General features: G+C 65.9%; 7 protein-coding genes across 7 annotated transcripts; 5 read left to right on the top strand and 2 right to left on the bottom strand.

Annotated features, from left to right (window-relative positions):
* Positions 1-1,723: 1,723 nt before the first annotated feature.
* EMIHUDRAFT_364053 (hypothetical protein) lies at positions 1,724-2,366 on the bottom strand. The gene has a single exon (XM_005785707.1). The coding sequence runs from the start codon at positions 2,157-2,159 to the stop codon at positions 1,728-1,730; it is 432 nt and encodes a 143-aa protein (XP_005785764.1). The 5' UTR covers positions 2,160-2,366; the 3' UTR covers positions 1,724-1,727.
* A 171-nt stretch (positions 2,367-2,537) lies between these two features.
* EMIHUDRAFT_364047 (hypothetical protein) lies at positions 2,538-3,644 on the top strand. Its single transcript, XM_005785706.1, has one exon. The coding sequence runs from the start codon at positions 2,580-2,582 to the stop codon at positions 3,615-3,617; it is 1,038 nt and encodes a 345-aa protein (XP_005785763.1). The 5' UTR covers positions 2,538-2,579; the 3' UTR covers positions 3,618-3,644.
* A 2,319-nt stretch (positions 3,645-5,963) lies between these two features.
* On the top strand, positions 5,964-6,623 carry EMIHUDRAFT_229892 (hypothetical protein; the record flags this gene model as incomplete). The annotated part of the gene is made up of 2 exons (XM_005785705.1): positions 5,964-6,312; positions 6,472-6,623. 2 exons carry the CDS (start codon positions 5,964-5,966, stop codon positions 6,621-6,623), a joined length of 501 nt encoding a protein of 166 aa, XP_005785762.1.
* A 58-nt stretch (positions 6,624-6,681) lies between these two features.
* EMIHUDRAFT_229891 (hypothetical protein) lies at positions 6,682-8,058 on the bottom strand (the record flags this gene model as incomplete). The annotated part of the gene is made up of 4 exons (XM_005785704.1): positions 6,682-6,769; positions 6,836-6,933; positions 7,227-7,289; positions 7,489-8,058. The coding sequence occupies 4 exons, from the start codon at positions 8,056-8,058 to the stop codon at positions 6,682-6,684; spliced, it is 819 nt and encodes a 272-aa protein (XP_005785761.1).
* Positions 8,059-8,391: 333 nt separating this feature from the next.
* EMIHUDRAFT_441640 (hypothetical protein) lies at positions 8,392-9,416 on the top strand (the record flags this gene model as incomplete). Its single annotated transcript, XM_005785703.1, has 3 exons — positions 8,392-8,869; positions 8,943-9,024; positions 9,107-9,416. Coding segments are annotated over exons 1-3 (858 nt in total), but the record flags the coding sequence as incomplete, so codon positions are not given.
* Positions 9,417-9,590: 174 nt separating this feature from the next.
* On the top strand, positions 9,591-10,528 carry EMIHUDRAFT_423671 (hypothetical protein; the record flags this gene model as incomplete). Its single annotated transcript, XM_005785702.1, has 2 exons — positions 9,591-10,025; positions 10,140-10,528. Coding segments are annotated over 2 exons (566 nt in total), but the record flags the coding sequence as incomplete, so codon positions are not given.
* Positions 10,529-16,260: 5,732 nt separating this feature from the next.
* EMIHUDRAFT_229889 (hypothetical protein) lies at positions 16,261-16,563 on the top strand (the record flags this gene model as incomplete). Its single annotated transcript, XM_005785701.1, has 2 exons — positions 16,261-16,279; positions 16,400-16,563. The coding sequence occupies 2 exons, from the start codon at positions 16,261-16,263 to the stop codon at positions 16,561-16,563; spliced, it is 183 nt and encodes a 60-aa protein (XP_005785758.1).
* Positions 16,564-16,815: the final 252 nt, after the last annotated feature.

Genomic DNA, 16,815 nt, shown 5'->3' with positions numbered 1-16,815 from the left:
GTGATTTCTTGTTGGTTTTCAAATCTCTCTCTCTCACGTCTCAGGCTGCCTTGTTACTGACTGAGAAGAAAATGCCTCCCGGCGCTGTGCGCTGGTTCACAGAAAACACTAACAACCTCCGAGAAACCCTTCGGGGGGTGAGTCGTCGGGTGAAATTCTCAAAAAGGTGCAGCACTTCTAGCCGACATCGACAAAAGTCCCTCTCTAGCCCCGCGGCGAGCGGCCCCGCCGGAGGCGAAGAAAATTTCGCCATCTAGCGCTCGCAACACATAGATTCTCTCTCTAGATTTGTGCATAAATCAACACCTCCAATCTTCGGGGGAGTGACGGATAAAGGCGTGCGAAAGAGCTAATGAATCCGAAAGCAGCGAATCCAAGTGATGGCCCGCCGCAGGCGAAGAAAATTTAGGGTTGGGGTTCCCCTATGCCAAAGAACTCTTATTAGAGGATTTCGGCGGCCGGCGCGCCGAGGCACAGCGGTTCGCGCTGCCTGCTCGCGCTGGTTACACCGTTGCTGTGGCCGTCTTCGTCCGTATTGTACACCGAGCTGGCGCCACAGCAGAGTACAACAACGGCTCGGACTAGCTGCTCCACGGTACTACATCATCAGAGGGCCCGGCAAGGTCCACGGCGGAGCTGGCGGTGGTGGGAGTGGTGGTAGGAACGAAGGCGCACCTGTCGGCGATTCACCGCCGTTCGTTCCCGTCTCTCAAAGCTGGTTACACCGTCGATGCGCACATCGAGGCGCTCGTGGACGAGAGAGACGTCGCCTCCTCTTTCGTCCCGGGGCACTGTTCACGCCGGAAGGCCCCGTACACTGCCAAGTACATTAGCCTTCATCTCTCCTACCGCCGGCCGGGAGTGCAGCCGCCACCAGTGAGATTGTCCTCGACGTTGGCACCTGCGAAGTAATGAACAACAGGCAGTGCGTCATATGGCGCTATGATAGCCCTGCGGTGGACGTCCTCGACGCAGACGAGGCGGAGCTCATCTGCGCGGCGCAGATCGCCGACTGTCTCTCCCTCCCTGCGCGAGTGGTTGCACCACCCTGGATGAGGCATCTGGGCTGGGGCAGGGCCGTTAGTAGAGGAGGGCGACTGAGGGCGCGAGGCCGCCAATCGTCAAAGTCTGCTGCGACTGACTGTCGGTCACTGACTGAGCAATGAGCAATCGCATCGGCGGTTTCACTCACGCTCACAATCGGGTTACATCCAGGTCTCTGTGCGGGATGTGCTGGGGGGCTGCCCCCCAGTCGATTGCCGCATAGTTCGTCGATGTAACCCTACCAGAAAGCTGTATTCACACCTACCCTTCCAAAAAAAGAAATGTCCCTGCTTTGTCGAAGATCCGGCGGGTTTATCGGAGCATCACCCCGTCGCTCCTCATCGCAAACCCTGTCAGCAGAGTCCTCCTACGGGAATGTACGTAAGAGCCATGCGATGTGATGTAGGAAGGTGAAGAACAGCCAGGCTCGGACTGGACACCAACGCGGTATGGGCCAGGCTCGGACTGGACAAAAACGGGAATGTACGTAAGAAAGAAAGAAAGAAAGAAAACAGACAACCCAAGGGAGGGATGGGAGGACGGCACGCCGCCACCACACAGGGATTTTAATGTACGTAAGAGCTAAATACACGCGACATCTAATGATATAAGGGTAGCCCCAGCGAAGCGCCGGACTTCTGGTGAAGCCGCCACCCAGGTCTCGAGCTTCAGCTGGGTTACCATCATGCCGCTCTCGGCACCGCAGCAGCGCGAGCGCCGCGCCGCGCAGCGCGCTGCCGAGGCTCAGGACGCGGCTCGCGGGCAGCGCAACCGCCCGGCGCCGAGCCGGTGCTAGGCCGCCTCCGCTGCGCCTGCTTCCTTGCGCGCCGCTGGACGTCGGCCGAGAAGACCGCTTCCCTCTGGGGACCCGACTCCGCGAAGATCGCGCGCGCGTCGTGAGTGGCGGCGCGCGCGCGATCTCCGTTCCCGGGCACGCCGGTCGCATTGGCATGGGCTCCCAGGCTCAAAAGCGCTCCCGTCAACAGCGAGCGAGCGCCGCCGCTGCTCCTCCTCCCGCCGCCGCTCACCGAGACTCGGTGCCGCCGTTCGCCGCCGCCGCCGCCGCCGCCGCCGCCGCGGCCTCGCGCCTCGCCTCCGTCACCGCCGCCCTCCATCTCGCAGCGGCGCGTCCCTCTGATGGCGCGGGCGCCTCGCTCACCGGCGCCTCGCCGCCCCCCCCCCCCTTCTCGCGCCGCTCCGCTCGTGGCCGCCGCCTCCCCTGTCAATCCCGCCGCCTCCCCTGTCATCCCGCCGCCCGCACCACCGCCGCCACCGCCTCGCGCCTCGCCGCCGCCGCCACCGACCGCCCTCCCCTGTGCCGCTGAGCGCGGTGCAGGGGGCGAGCCCCCGCTGCGCAGCCTCACCGCAGTGCACTGCGCTCTCCGCGCCCCTGACGATTAGTGAGGAGGTGGTGTTGCACAGCATGGAGCTCGGCGAGCGTTTAGCGAGCCCCATAGCTAGTACACTGAAAAAGAAACACGAGCCTTCGCGAGGATGTCGGTGTTTGTCCCTTGTGCAGCGGTTGTGTAACACATATGGCCGCCCCCACCACCTCCGGCACCGCCCGTGGCGTCGCCAAGGCCCGCGACATCGAGTCGATGCTGCCTCCCGAGCTCCGGCTGGTCGACGACCCCTACGCCGCCGCGATGGCCGGCTGGCGGACGCCGCGTTGGCTGCTCCGGTGCAGCGGCCACGGCTTGCGGCAGGCGATAAGCGACGCGCTGACGTGCCCGGGCTACGTCCAGCTCATGGTGGCCCGCACGCGGCTCTTCGACGACGAGGTGGTCCGGGCCTGCGCGCCAACCGCGCCGGGCGAGGCGAGGACGCCGTGCACGCAGCTGCTCATCCTCGGGGCCGGCTTCTGCACGCGCGGGAGCCGGCTGCCGATCCCGCCGCACGTGCGCGTCTACGAGGTAGACCAGCCGTCCGTCCAGGCGGCCAAGCGGCGGCTGATGGCCGAGGCACAGCGCGCGGCGCGGAAGAGCGAGCGCGCCGCCTCGGCCAGCGGCCGAATCGTCTACTTACCGCTCGACCTGAGCGAGGCCGCGCTCGACGCCGCGCTGCGCGCGCACCCCGGCTACGACCCAGCCGCGCCCACCGTCGTCACGGTCGAGGGCCTAACGCAGTACATGCCGGCCGAGGCCGTGGCGGCGACGCTCGAGGCGCTCGGCCGCGCGACGGGGCCGGGCTCGCGCCTCGTCGCCTCGTACGTCGACGCGAGGGTGCACACGGACCCCGCGGCGGCGTGCGGCGAGGGCTACCCGGCGCACGCGCTCGCCCGGGTTGCCGCCTTTGCCGAGCGCGCCAACGAGCCGTGGCTTTCCTCCTGGCCGCCGCCCCCGCCGGGCGGCCGAGCTGCGATGGGGCCCTTTGGGAGGCTGCTCGCTGCGCACGGCCGGTGGAGGGCGGAGCGCGACGAGTCGGCCGGCGAGGCAAACGAAGCGTTCTTTGCGCCCATTGGGCGGCGTATCCCTCCGTCGAGCTTGTGCATGATGGAGCGCTTCGTCGTCGCGGCAAAGGGCGACAGCGGCGGTGGCGGTTTCGGGCTCGATGGCGGAGACACCACTGAATGATTAAGGTAAGGTAAAGCCGTAAATTTCTCCACACACACAAAGTGGTGGGGCAAGGGGCGACCCTCGCGTCTCACACACACAAAGTGGTGGGGCAAGGGGCGACCCTCGCATCTCCACACCCGGACACGGGCAGGAGCGGCCCCACGGCATTTTTTCGCACAAAGTGCAAGCACACTGGCCCGGTGCACGTGGCGGGGGTGTGAGCAGCCTGCCCCTCCCTCCCGACAAACCAACTCCCGCACACACACAATCGCACTCTGACCATCGAATGACTCCGAATGACTCACTGTGTGTGCTAAGACAGAATCTCCGCAGACAGCCAAAACGGGCCGTGCCGCGTTTGTGGTGTCCTCTCACAAGCACTGGCATCCGGGCGCCGCACTCGAGTGGGCGGGTCACATCTGTGTGGGCCCAGTGCGCACTAGGCGCATATGCTAGTGCTATCCTGCCCTATGGGAGGCAGAGGGATGGGGGGAGGGGGGGGGCACTGAATGAGATGGCACTGTGCAGCTCATGCTTCTCTGCTAATTGGACTTGTTGTTCATGTCCTCAATCACAGGTGTTAAATTTCTAATCATGCCTCTATAAACCCGATGGTGCGCGGGCATACTGGGTTTTATGAATTTATGTAGTGTATAATCTAAAAGAGGAGTGCACAGAGTGCAGTGACCAGTGTCCGGACACGCGTCGGCTGCGCGTCGGGCGGGGGGGGGGGGGGGGCTGCCCTCTGCGTCCGCTTGACCCTTGCCACCGCTGGCTTGACCCTTGCCACCGCTCCCCACCGCTCTCGCCGCCACCCTCGCCACCACCCTCACCGCCGCCGCCGTCGCCGCCGCCGCCTCGCCGCCGCCGTCAGCCCGTCACCGCCGCCGCCCTCGCCGCCGCCTCCCTCGCCGCCTCCCTCGCCGCCACCGCCTTCACCTCCACCGCCCTCGCCGCCACCCTCGCCGCCCCCTAGGAATCTCCACCGCTGCGGCCACCACCCTCACATAACAGCTTCCGACCCGCAGGCACTCACGCCTCGCTCCCCGGCGCGGCTCGCGCGCAGGTCGAGCTCATCCGCGAGCTCGAGGCGCAGCGGCACGAGGTGCGCTCCCTGATCGAGGCGGGGCGGGAGGTGGTTGCTGCGTTGCGCGAGGAGAACGCCGCGCTCCGCGAGGAGAATGCGCGCCTTCGCGCGCCGCCGAAAGGGCGCGGGGCAGGTCACGTAGCCCTGGCCGCCGGTCGTCTCGCACACAGTTGCTCGGCTGGAGGGCTGTGAGTCGCTTCTGGCTCACAGATTTCATTTTCTATGTGCGCCATCCCCGGCACAGCGGGTCCGCACGACAGCGGAGAGCGGTCAGCGCGCATATCGCGCCGTACGGGGGAAGGACCGTGAGTTGACGGAAATCGGAGGACGCGACCCACTTCGCCACAGACGGTCCCGCGCCTCGCCGCTATGACGGCGGCACGCCCCGCACCGTCCGCTGTGCCGCGTTTTTTGTCCGGAGAGTGAAAAGTCCAACGCGCTCGTCGGTGGCGGCTTCCTCCAACCTGCGCCGCGCTCGGCGAACCTCGACAGCGCCTTCGCGCTTCGGTGGCATGCAGCTCTTTGCGACAGAAGCCTGGAGAGCAGCTCCACTGCTCTCACACGCTCTGCACAGATGGCACAGCCTACTGTGCGGCTGCCACAGCTGTGACAGCGATGGGCTCGCCCTCACTGGCCCTCAGTCACCTGTGCTGCGGCTTGTGTGAGCGACACTGCTCGGCGACTGCCGGCACACATCACTGCGAGACCATGGGTGTGAGGTAAAACCACGCTACCAGCGCTTGATCACATCGGCCCCGAGGTCAGATCCTTCTACTCTGGACAATACTTGTCTACTGGCTGGAGCCGAGCAGGAGGCGCACAACCCCTGGCTGTGGTCAACTGAGGCGCAGGGTTCGTGAGTGAAATTTCTTTTCCCTTTCAGCGTAACTGGCCGCGCCAGATCTCTCCTTCTCTTCAGATCGCGAGGCGGGTGGCGTGCCGGGAAAGCTGGAGGAGCCGTGTGTCCTCAGTCAGTCAGAATCTCCTCCCCCACCTCATCTTCGACCTCGTCCTCGAAAGCATCGCGCATTTTTCAGTCGAGCGGGGAGAGGCGGTTACAGGTTCGGCAGAAGAGTAGGAATTTTCCCCCAGAGTAAAGAATTTTCTAATCAAGCTCCCTCTCACGACAGAGGAAAGAATTGCGGAAAGAAAGAAATGCGAGCGGGAGATATGCGGAAAGAAAAAACAAGAAGGTTGAATTCTCTTTTCCCAGTGTTGTGTAAAATTCTCGGGTTGCAAAATTCTCTTTTTGGGCCCGCTGTCGCGCGTCGTCCAATATGACTGCAAGAGCCCTGCTCCTCGCCTTCCTCGCCGTTGGCGACGGCCTACGCGTGCCTCGCGCACGCCTGTCGCCACGCGGCGGCGCCGTCTCGTGTGTCGCCCGCTTTGGTGGGACGCCGATGAGACCGGAGGAGGAGGAGCAGCACGCACGCGCAGCAGAGCTGCCATCAGAGCTGGCGGGTGGGTGGGAGGTCCGCTCGTCGTACTCGGGAGCGGAGGAGACGTGGGTCGAGCTGCTGCCGGATGGCTCGGCCGAGGGCTCGGCGCGCAGCTTTAGCCGCGGGCGCGGGTGGCGAGCGGCGCCTCGCGAGGGCGGCAAGGTTGGCTGGCGATTGACCGTGACGAGTGCGCTCCCACCGCCGCACACATCCGCACCGCGCGACCGGAGGACGCTCGGCGGCGCCTGTCGAGCCACCGTGCGCGCGCGCCGCCTGCGAAGCCGCCACGTCCCCTTCTCCCGACCCCGGTCCGGCCCTTTCTCACCCTTCCGGCGCTGCCTCGCAGTGGAGGACAAGATAAGTTCGCCGCTCACGTTTGACGGGACCGTGCGCGAGGACGAGTACGTCGGCCTCTCCTACTCAGGCCGCGTCCTCGCGCCCAGCAAGAGGACAGGGCAGCCCGCAGAGGTGGGCGAGTTTCGCGCTTGGCAGCGATAGCCCGGCGATTGAGTCTGTTGTTTCGCCATGACAGACAAGTGTGAACACAGTACGTTTTTCAACCACGGTAAGTGCACGCGCTGCGCACAAACTCGGCGTACCGTTCCAGGCTGACGCCGGCGAGCTCGATGACGTGGCCGTCGGGCCTCGGAGGGCGGGCCGACCCACCCCCGCCCTCATCCACTGGTTCCAAAGGGCTGCAGCGCTCGAACCGCCAGCCGGCCGCCGTCGACGTGTCGCCGCTCACGCGCACGGGCACGCGCGCCTCGCCACCGGCGAAGGCGTCCGGCTGCAGGTGGTAGAGGAGCGCCTGTGGGGGCGAATGTCGAGGGGATGCCGATGTGCATGTGGGAGAGAGCGGCTGAGAGAAAGAAGCGGCTGGGAGTGCGGCGCCAGTGGGTCGTAGCACATCGAGTACGGATCCCTGCCCCCGAGGATGCGCAGTGCGCGACACGCCGCGCCGCTATCGCCGCGGCCGTCACCACCGCCGCCTCCATCGCCGCTGCCGCCGCCACCGCCGCCACCACCGCCGCCGCCACCGCCGCCTCCATCGCCGCCGCCGCCTCCACCACCGCCGCCACACTCAGCGAAGAGGGAGCTCACCCACGCCGGCTTCGCGTAGCACGCCTGCCCAACGAGCACGACCTCGACGCCCGAGCCGAGCACCTGGCGTGGACGGGTCGCGGACGCCGCCGTGGGCGGAGGTGCCGTGTGGCTGTGAGGGCGGCGTGGGGCGGCGCTGGACGCCTCTCGCAGCGCCGCAGGGTCGAGCGCGACGTTGTACGAGTGGCGTGACGGGTCGGTGTCGCCGATGAACACCACGCGCCTAAAGAGAGAGGCGCTAGGAAGGCTCAGGGAAGGGCACTTCGAGGCGTGCCACCGACGAAGTCAGCATTCGCCGCACGAGGCGCGAGAAGTCGGAGCCGTGGCGGCGCGACGACAGCGCTACGTTTGTGAGTGCCCCGAGTGCAAGGACGGTGGCGTTGCCGCCAGACTCACGGGCGGCCGACAAAATCGCGTCAGCGGCTGCGCCGGCGTCGCCGGCGTCCACCACCTCCGCCTCCGCTGCCGCCTCCCTCAGCCCCATTGCGGCTGTGACATCGGCGACGCGCTGCTGATACGTCATCTCCCACTCCGCCTTCTCCCGCACCACGCCTGGCGGTGGCATCTCGGCGCCAGCGACCACGCGAACATCCTGCAGGCCGACGTAGTCGAGCATGCTCCGCGCGAGAGAGTGACCACGGCCGGGCGGAGCCAGGCCTGACGTCGTCGTCACGAGGCTGATCGGCGTGGCCGTCGCTGCAGCGAAGACGAGCGTTGCCAGGTCGTCGAGGCCGCAGTCAGTGTCGATGATCAGAGGCGCATGCCGTGCAGAGCAGTAGCTGTGGCGAAAAGGTGCGGCGGACAGTGTCATTGCGGCCGACAGGAGGCGCATGCATGTACAGCCGGGGGGCAGCGAATCCGGGAGCTGCCAGCGATGGTTCTTACAGCGGCGGGGAGCTGGCTGTGCCTGTGGTCGGTCCGGCTTCGCGTTTTTCTTCTAGGCGCCCTTGACCCATAGAGGGCGTTGTGGGCCTAGAACGTTGTGGGCGTCGGCGCCGCGATCAACCGCGCTCCAGCAGCGAGCGGTGCAGAGCGGCTACCAACATACAGTTGGCGACGGCGTCTAACTTTCGCTCGCGCAATTGCGGGGGGAGCGTGTTTGTTTTTGCCCGGCCCGGTGCGCTATTTCTCGGGCGTCCTTTGCTCCTCCGGAGGCTCGGTGTGACGGCTGGCAGATGTGCGACCAGAAGATCAGCTATGCCTCGGTCGCGATCTCATCCGCCGCCGCGAGCTGCAGCGAGACACACAACGCGATCCTTCACGTCCCGGCGGGCGACGGCCCCTTCCCGCTCCTCGTCTACCTCCACGGCGGCTTCTGGAAGCCAGAGTGGACCCGCGAGGCGACCGGCTCCGCCGCCTTCCTGGCCACCTTCACGTCGCCGCCCGCCGAGGTTGCGGCAGCGTCGCCGCTCGGACCCGTCGCGACGTTGAGCGTAGAATACGCCAGGGTGGCGCAGGATGATCCGGCAAACTCCGAGGGCGGCGGCGGCTTCCCGGGCACGCAGCTCGACGTCCTCGCCGCGGTCAACGAGGTGGCCTCGCTGCACCGGGCTGGCGGTGAGGATGGCACGGCCGGCGCAGCGGCGGCGCGGCTCGACCTCGGCTCCGTCTTTCTCGCCGGCCATTCCGCCGGAGGCCAGATGGCGCGCTGCCAGAGGACAGAGCAGTTTGCCGAACCGGAAGAACCGCAGCCTGACGGCGCCGCTGCCGGCGTAGGCGCTGTGGCTCGGCCTCCTCTCCGCCCTCCCCGCGCAGGTGCGCCGCGCGGCCATCGGCGAGGTGGTCGGCCGCAGCGACGGCGCGCCGTGCCTCGATGCGGGCACGCAGCGATGGGGCATAACGAGGCCTTCGGGAGCCGCGTGTGCTGGTGTTGCCTTTAGGCGGGCCCGCACTGGCAGAGGTGGTGGCGGCGGGGGTCGACCCCGCCATCAGCGTCGCGGGCGTGCTCGCCATCGCCCCGGTCTGCGATCTCGTCTCCGCCGCACAGGAGGGCCTCTCCGACTTTCACGACGCCGTCCCGAACTTGCTCTGGAGGTTCGGCCACACGGCCAAAGAGCCCGCCGCCCCGGGGGCAGGGCTGCAGCACGAGGCGGCGGCCGCCGCGTGCCCGGTCTCGCTGCTGCGGCGGCTCCCTCCCCTCGCCGCGGCGCCGCGCGTGTTGCTGGTGCACGGCGACCGCGACACCGACGTGCCGCCCTCGCTTCCCCTCGGCTTTGGGGAGGGCCCAGAGAAGCGTCTCTTCACGCGGCGGCGGCGGAGAACAGGTGCCGCCCTCGCAGAGCCTCGCCTTCGCCGCGGCTGCGTGGGGCGCGCCCGGAGACCACGCGACGTCGCTGCTCCTCGCGCGAGATTCGGACCACCTCGAGGCGAAGACAGCGGGAGATTGCGGGAGATTGCGGGAGATTGCGGGAGATTGCGTGCTCCTCGCTCGAGAGTCGGACCACCTCGAGGCGAAGACAGCGGGAGATTGCGGGAGATTGCGGGAGATTGCGGGAGATTGCGTGCTCCTCGCGCGAGAGTCGGACCACCTCGAGGCGAAGACAAGACAGACCGTCCTCTCCCCGCCCTCCCTCCCCGCCCGCCCCTCCCGGCCCTCCCTTTCCAGGCCCGCCCCTCCCCGCCCGTCCCTCCACTCCACTCCCGCCCCACCCTGTGCGGCAGCCGGTCGGCATCCTCGTCACCGACGACGGCTCGCCACGCGTGGCGCGATACCGGCGGCTACAAGCCGCGATGCGGCACTTCGTCGCAGCGGGAGTCGCGGCGCGGTGCCATGGCATGCCACCACCAGAGGAGGCAGAGGCGCGGGGCCGCTCCGCACCCCCCGTGCCCCTCCACCCCCGCACCCCAACACCCCAACACCCTCGCGCCCTGGCAGCACGAGCCCTCAGCACACTGGCCCGCGGCGGACGATAGGCGCGCCTGTCGCCCCTCTGCTGCACGAGCCTCGAGGAGGCGCGCGGCTTTTGCGCCGCCGCCACGCCGCACGCCTGCGCCGCCGCCACCGTCGCAGCCATCGAGGCCGCAGCCGCGGGCGGCGCCGATGACGGCGCGGCAGAGACTCTCGCTGCGCTAAACCGCCCCGCCGACATGGCTCGAGGGCTGCTCCGCTGGTTCTCTTGGGTCGGGCGTGAGCCGGGCATGGCGGTGGCAGCGTGGGTTTCGCAGCACATGTCCTAAAATAGCGCCGCGCCGCCGAGATATTCGTTTGTACGTGTGGGGGTTGCGCTGCGCAAGCACTGCCACTGGCGGGAGGGAGGTGCTGCGCCTACATAAAGTCGTGCATCATGACACATCCACATGTGACATGAGAAAACGCGAACGGGGGCGCTCCTGAGTCCTGTCCTCCTTTGATTGCTTTTTTTCTCCCGTGGTCGTCCGTGGCTGTGTCCTGTGTGGAAGCGCCGGGCTCTTTGTGGCCACTCCGGCAGCGATTGCTCGGCCTCCCCGACAATTTACGTAGTGTTCAACTCTAGAAGTTTCTTACCGGTTCACCATGAGGAACCATGGCCGCAAGCCGCCGGGCAAGGCGGTCAAGCGCAAGCCTGACCGCCAGCCCACACCCAAGGGAGGTGGACCCCCACCCCCCTCTCCCAAGGTGAACAAGAACAGGCTGAGCGCGCTGGGCGCTGGCCCTTCTGGCACCAGCGGGAGCCACGAGCGCGCACCGCCGCGCTCCCCCTCCCCCTCCTCGCCGCCTGCCAAATCACCGCGGCCGTCTGCGCCTGCTTCCGAGTATGACTCCGAGCTCGACCAATACTTTTCCGACGCCGAGGCGCGGGATAGGGTGGCAGGGGTTGTACACGACGCAGTGCAGCAGGCTGTGATGCAATACGGCTATGACGACGAGCTCTTCCAGGATTGGAGGGACGGCAAGATAGGCGAAAAGGACTTGCCGGAGGAGGTGATGGCTATGACTTTGGACCTTTGCGAGAGGTGGCGAGCGGAGCAAGAGCGGTGTAGGCGCGTCCACGCGGCGCAGCGGCTCTCCCGCGACCCCGGCCCCTCTCGTGGCCGCAGCCGTAGCCGCAGCCCCAACTCTTGCCGCTCTTCCGTGTCGGGTTGTGACGAGGGGTGAGGGGACACGGATTGAAGATCCCTCACACCAAGATCGTGCAGGGCGGGGACACACGTCCCTAAATCCCATCTCGTCTCAGAGTTTGACCGTTTTCTTTATTTATTTAGAAGTTTCTTTTTGCTCACGGTGTTTTCGGGTGCCGCGCGACACCGTGCGAGGGAGTTTTGTTGTGAAACTCTCATTTCTTTTTGCCGTCGCACCGGTGTGACGTGTGAGCTCACAGAGAGCTGTGTCGAGCACGTCTGCTGTGAGGGAGAGTTCGCTGGTTCTTTTTGGTTTGCCTGTGTTAGTGCTGCACGCACGCGCCAGGGTCCGAGCCTGTCTGTATAAAATAATAAAACGGCCACCAAACGAGGGGTGGGAGAAGGACAGGGTCCTTACCTGCACGAGCAGGATCTTGTAAGGACGATCAGGGACACAGGCCTAAAAGAAAAGAAAGAAAACAGACAACGCAAGAGAGGGATGCGGATGGGAGGACGGCACGCCGCCACCACACAGGGATTTTAAGGAGAGGAGTGTGGTGCTAGCCGTCGCCCACCCTAACCCTTCCTTGGTCGTCTGCCTCTTCCTATCTCCCTTCGCAGGTGCCGATGCGCATGTTTGGGTGGGACTGGGTGGGGGCGCCGTGGCATCCGCATAATGACGCCTACAAGGGTGTCAACGAGGAAAAACTTCCCATCCCCTCGCTCGATCGGCGTTACCGCGTCGGCAACGGCGGCCTGTCGATCCGCAGCGTGCCGGCGATGGCGGACGTGTGCCAGAAGCACAGCAACGAGTCGGCGGACAAGGAGCAGGAGGACATCTTTCTGGTCAAGAATCTGCACTTGCACGGCTACCAGGTCGCCGACCTGCAGTCGGCGGCCGAGTTTGCGCTCGAGGTGCCCGTCCCCGATGCGCCCGTCGACACGACGACGTTGGTTGGGATCCACCAGTCCTGGCTCTTCAACCCTCCCAGGCGAGCTCCGCCCGCGAGACCTGGCAGCCCGCGCACGCGCATAGCCCCCGCTGACCCGCAGCCCCCCCTGCAGGGTCGTCGCCATGCTGTTGCGGCAAATCTGCGGCGGGTGCGAGGTCTAGCTTTGGAGCACTTGGAGTGCAGTCGGTATCTAGACACCTCCGCGCTTTTTTTTCCGCCAGAGCAAACCTATCCGCGGTGGCATACATGGGGAAGAGCAAGCTAAAGCCTGCCGCCGCCGCGGCGGCTCGGCAAAGGAACAAGGGAATGCTGCCCACAAGCTGGGTGTTGCACTCGGCTGCAGTCGCACTCGCCATAATCGGCACCTTCATGCTCACGCGCTCGCCCTCTGCGGAGACTGAGCCGGCGCCTCGGGCGCCGCGGAAGCAGACGGCCGACAGAGCATTCCCCACTCACTCGGCGTCGGAGACCGAGACCTGCGCTTCGTGGGTGGCGGACGGCGAATGTGAGAACAATAAGGCGCTGATGGAGCGGCAGTGCCCGCGCGCCTGCGACGCGCGCTGGGCGGCTGTTGCGGCGCGGCAGGAGGAGGAGGCGGATTCCGGCCCTCCCGACAACGATCCCGTCAACTGCCCGAGTTGGGCGGCAATGGGTGAGTGCGAGGCAAACTCGGCCTTCATGCTGAGCGAGTGCGGCGCGTCGTGCCGCAAGGCGAACCGCGTGACCGACCTGCACCAGGACTGCGCCGCGTGGGTGGGTGACGGTGAGTGCTTCCGCAACCCCGCCTTCATGCTGCAGCAGTGCAAGGCGAGCTGCGCCGCCTTTGCCACACAGCACAAGGGGATCCTGCAGGACACGTCCGACGCGTGCGTCAACTTTGCCCTCTCGGGCAAGTGCGAGCAGGAGGCGGCCAAGGCTGCAGAGGAGTGCGCGGCGTCATGTCACATCCAGCGGATCTGCGGGAATCACTCGGAGGCAGTGCAGTGCCAGAGGGCTCTCCGCTGCGAGGCGCTCGCCCGATCAGAGACCGAACATGCCCATGAACATGTGCATGCACATGCACATGTCCAGGACAGCGACGTCTCCCCACAGGCGCTCGCCGACCAGGACAGCGACTGCGCTGCGCGCGCCACAGCGGGCGAGTGCGAGCGGCACGCGGCGGCGGTGCTGCCGCGTTGCCTGAAGAGCTGCTCGGAGCTCGACGTCGGCGGGCTGATGCGCTTCCACGTGCCCCACCGGAGGGCGAAGCTGTCTCCGCTGATCGACCTTCCCGGGCCGGTTCCGCGCGTCGGCGGCTTCTACTCGACGCCGCCGGGAGAGCGCCCAACTTCGCTCGAGGCGCGCGGCCTCTGCGCCGCCTCGCCCGCTGGATCGTTCCGCGCGCGGATCGGCAAGCGGCGCGCGGCGCGGCGCGCAGCCAGCCCGTGGTCACGGCTCCACTGGTCTCGCTGGGCGACGGAGGACGGCGGGCCGGAGTACTCTGCGAGCACGGCGCTGCGCGGCTGGACGCCGCGTGTGCCTCACGGCTTCTGGCGCGCGCCAGCCGAGCTGGCGCCGGGCGGCGGCGCGGCGGCGGGCACACACGAGGTCGTCGTGGAGCACATTGCATTCTCTCCGCGCATCCGCTACCTGCACGCCTTCCTCTCCCCGGCAGAGTGCGAGCACCTCGTCCGCCTCTCGACGCCGCTCTTCGGCACCCCGGCCCGCCCGCGGCGCCGCTGACGGGCGCGGAGCCGCCCCTGACCCTTCTCGGAACCTTCCCCGGCAGGCCGTTCGCCCGTGCGCGGCTCAGTGACACGCGTGCGCACCTCAACCACGGCTTTTCTCGGCGCACCCCACTCGAGCGACCAAGTGGTCGCGCGCGTGCGGCGGCGCATCGCGCGCTTCTCGGGCTACCGCGAGGGCGAGATCGAGCCGCTGCAGGTTGTGCGGTACCAGCAGGGCCAAAAGTACGAGGGGCACCACGACTTTTTCGATATTTGCGATGTGGGCGACAAGCAGTCGAGCGGCCGGCGGCAGGTCACTTTCCTCATCTACCTGGTCGGGATGCCCGAGGGCGAGACGGGCGGCGGCACCGGCTTCCCCGACCTCGGCCTCGTCGTGGCGCCCGAGGCTGGCTCCGCAATCGTCTTCAACGACTGCCTCGACGGCGGGGCCGAGGACGCGCGCTCGCTGCACCAGGGCCTCCCCCCGCTGCAGCCCTCCACTGTCAAGATGGCCATCAATGCGTGGATCAGATCGCACGAGATCGCGGGGGCAATGGGCGGGTGAGGGGGGTGCAGGGGCGGGCAGCGTGAGACTGAGAGAAAGAGCGCTGGCGCTCGGCTGGTCCTCGGGCTGGTCTTGGAGTGTGTCTGTGTGTATCAGAGTGCCTCCGGGCCTGTGTTGCTTTCTTCCCTCCAGGTGGTGCCCCTGCATGGAAGGCGGCGCACCGAATGGAGGGCGAACGGCACGATACGAAAAGGCAGGGGCGAGCGGATGGAGATAAAGAGAAGTGCCGAGAAGGCCATATGGGGCCATGCGACGAAGGCAGGGGAGAGGAGACGGAGGGGCGACACGCAGGAGGAGCTCGAAATCGCGAACGGCCCGAGCAGAGAGGGCGACGGCGGAGCACGAGGGAACAACGGAGGTGCTACCGATGACGCGAACCGAGGCACGGGCGACGGCGGGGACGGGGAGGGCGACAGCGACGTCGAGGTTGACGCAACGGTATCGAGAGCGCCACCCAAAAGGAGACGGACGGCCATGGAGGTCACCGAATGGAGGGCGAACGGCACGATACGAAAAGGCAGGGCGAGGCGGATGGAGAAAAGAAGTGCCGAGAAGGCCATGGTGGAGGGGAGGGACAGGAGGACGAAAGATGAAGGGCGAGGAGGACGAGCGGCCCGCACAGGTCGCGAGCAGACAGCGCCTGCTGGCCATTTCGAGACATTCGCAAAGAACGCTAGCTACACGGGAGGGCTTCGTGAAGGATGGATTGAAAAACATTCGAACAAAGAAGAGGCGACGGGAGGAACCGGCAGAGGATGCAGTGACGTGACACACACACACACACACACACACACACACACACACACACACACACACACACACACACACACACACACACACACACACACACACACACCACACACACACACACACACACACACACACACACACACACACACCGCTCACCCACGCGCACCGGGCCTTGCACTTTGAATGCCGTGGGGCTCCTGTCGTTAGACGTGGAGACGCGAGGGTTGCCCCCCCTTGCCCCACCACCTCGTGTGTGTGGAGAAGTTTACCTTACCTTACCTTACCTTACCCATGTCGGCCTCCGACTCCGCGAGGGCCGAGGCGTCGCCATGCCGGGCCTGGACGCTGGAGCCGTTCCACGCACGCGCACTGGCTGGGCCTTGCACTTTTAATGCCGTGGGACTCCCGTCTTCTAGACGTTGTAGGTATGTCGTCTAGACGTGGAGTTGCGTTGGGCTCGGCGAGGTTTTCCGGAAAACAAAAAGGAAAACAGAGGGTCCCCAGCACTTTGCGTTTCCGGAAATTTCCAGGGAAAACAGAGGGTGTTTGGTGCTCCATTCTGGAAACTCGCTGTTTTCCCTGAGTCGGAGAGCTGGTCTGGGGCAAAATCTGAGGCAAAATTGAGGAAATCGACAAAATACCCAGGCGGTCGCAGGGTAAATTCCAGGTATGCACGGGTTCTCCGCAAAATTCCCGGCATTTTGCCGATTTGGCCTAAAATTTGGCTGATTTAGCCCAAAATTTGACGATTTCTACGGAGTTTTCCCGGGAAAAGAGAGAGGAAAAGAGAGGGTGTTGTAGAGAAAAAAGGAAAGGAAAACAGACGGGGTGCGAGAGGCAAACCTCGCCGAGCCCAAGAGTTGCGCGGCCCCCTTCCTTGTTTGTTCCACGACCTTCCGCCTAGACGGAGACGCGAGGGTCGCCCCCCCTAGCCCCACCACCTCGTGTGTGTGGAGAAGTTTACCTTACCTTACCTTACCCTGTGGCGAAGTTTACGTTACCTTACCTTACCATTAGGGTCAATGGGGCAGAAGCCCGCCTGTCGGCGGAAGCGCCCGTCGTCAACTTTCGTGCTCGCGTCTTGGCGCCGCGCGTAGCAAAGGCATCAACTGTGGCTCGGGTTCGGAGTCGGAAGCCCCACTTCTGGCCGCCCGACTCCAGGCGTGCGGATCGCCCTTCTGTGCCATTTGCTGGCCTCCTTCGAGGCCGTTGTTGGCCTTCTCGCGGCCTTCTTCTCAATCAATGGCGAGATTGGTGACGTTGCATCCGCAACCGCGGGCAGCAAAGTCGCTGCTCCTACTGGGCGAGTCGCTGCCGCTGGCTAGCACACCGGAGAGCTGCTGTCCAGCGAACGAATCAACACTCTCGACGTCGTGTGCGGGGCTGGACGACCTCCAGAGCGAGCTTTGCCCTGGAGCACATGGAGCACCTTCAGGGTGCAACGTGTCGGAATTAGACACCTGCTCGTGCACGCTGGCATGGCAGTCGATGGCCGCAGCGCCCAGACTTGCCTCGCCTCCGCCCGTGCGCCCGCCGTGGCCTATCTCGCCTCGCCTGCTCCTTGCCTATGTTTGCGG

The sequence above is a fragment of the Emiliania huxleyi genome (assembly GCF_000372725.1).
Source record: "Emiliania huxleyi CCMP1516 chromosome Unknown EMIHUscaffold_159, whole genome shotgun sequence".
Classification (NCBI taxonomy): domain Eukaryota; phylum Haptophyta; order Isochrysidales; family Noelaerhabdaceae; genus Emiliania; species Emiliania huxleyi.
The sequence above is the reverse complement of the archived record's forward strand: the minus strand, read 5'-3'. Positions and strand labels throughout refer to the sequence as shown.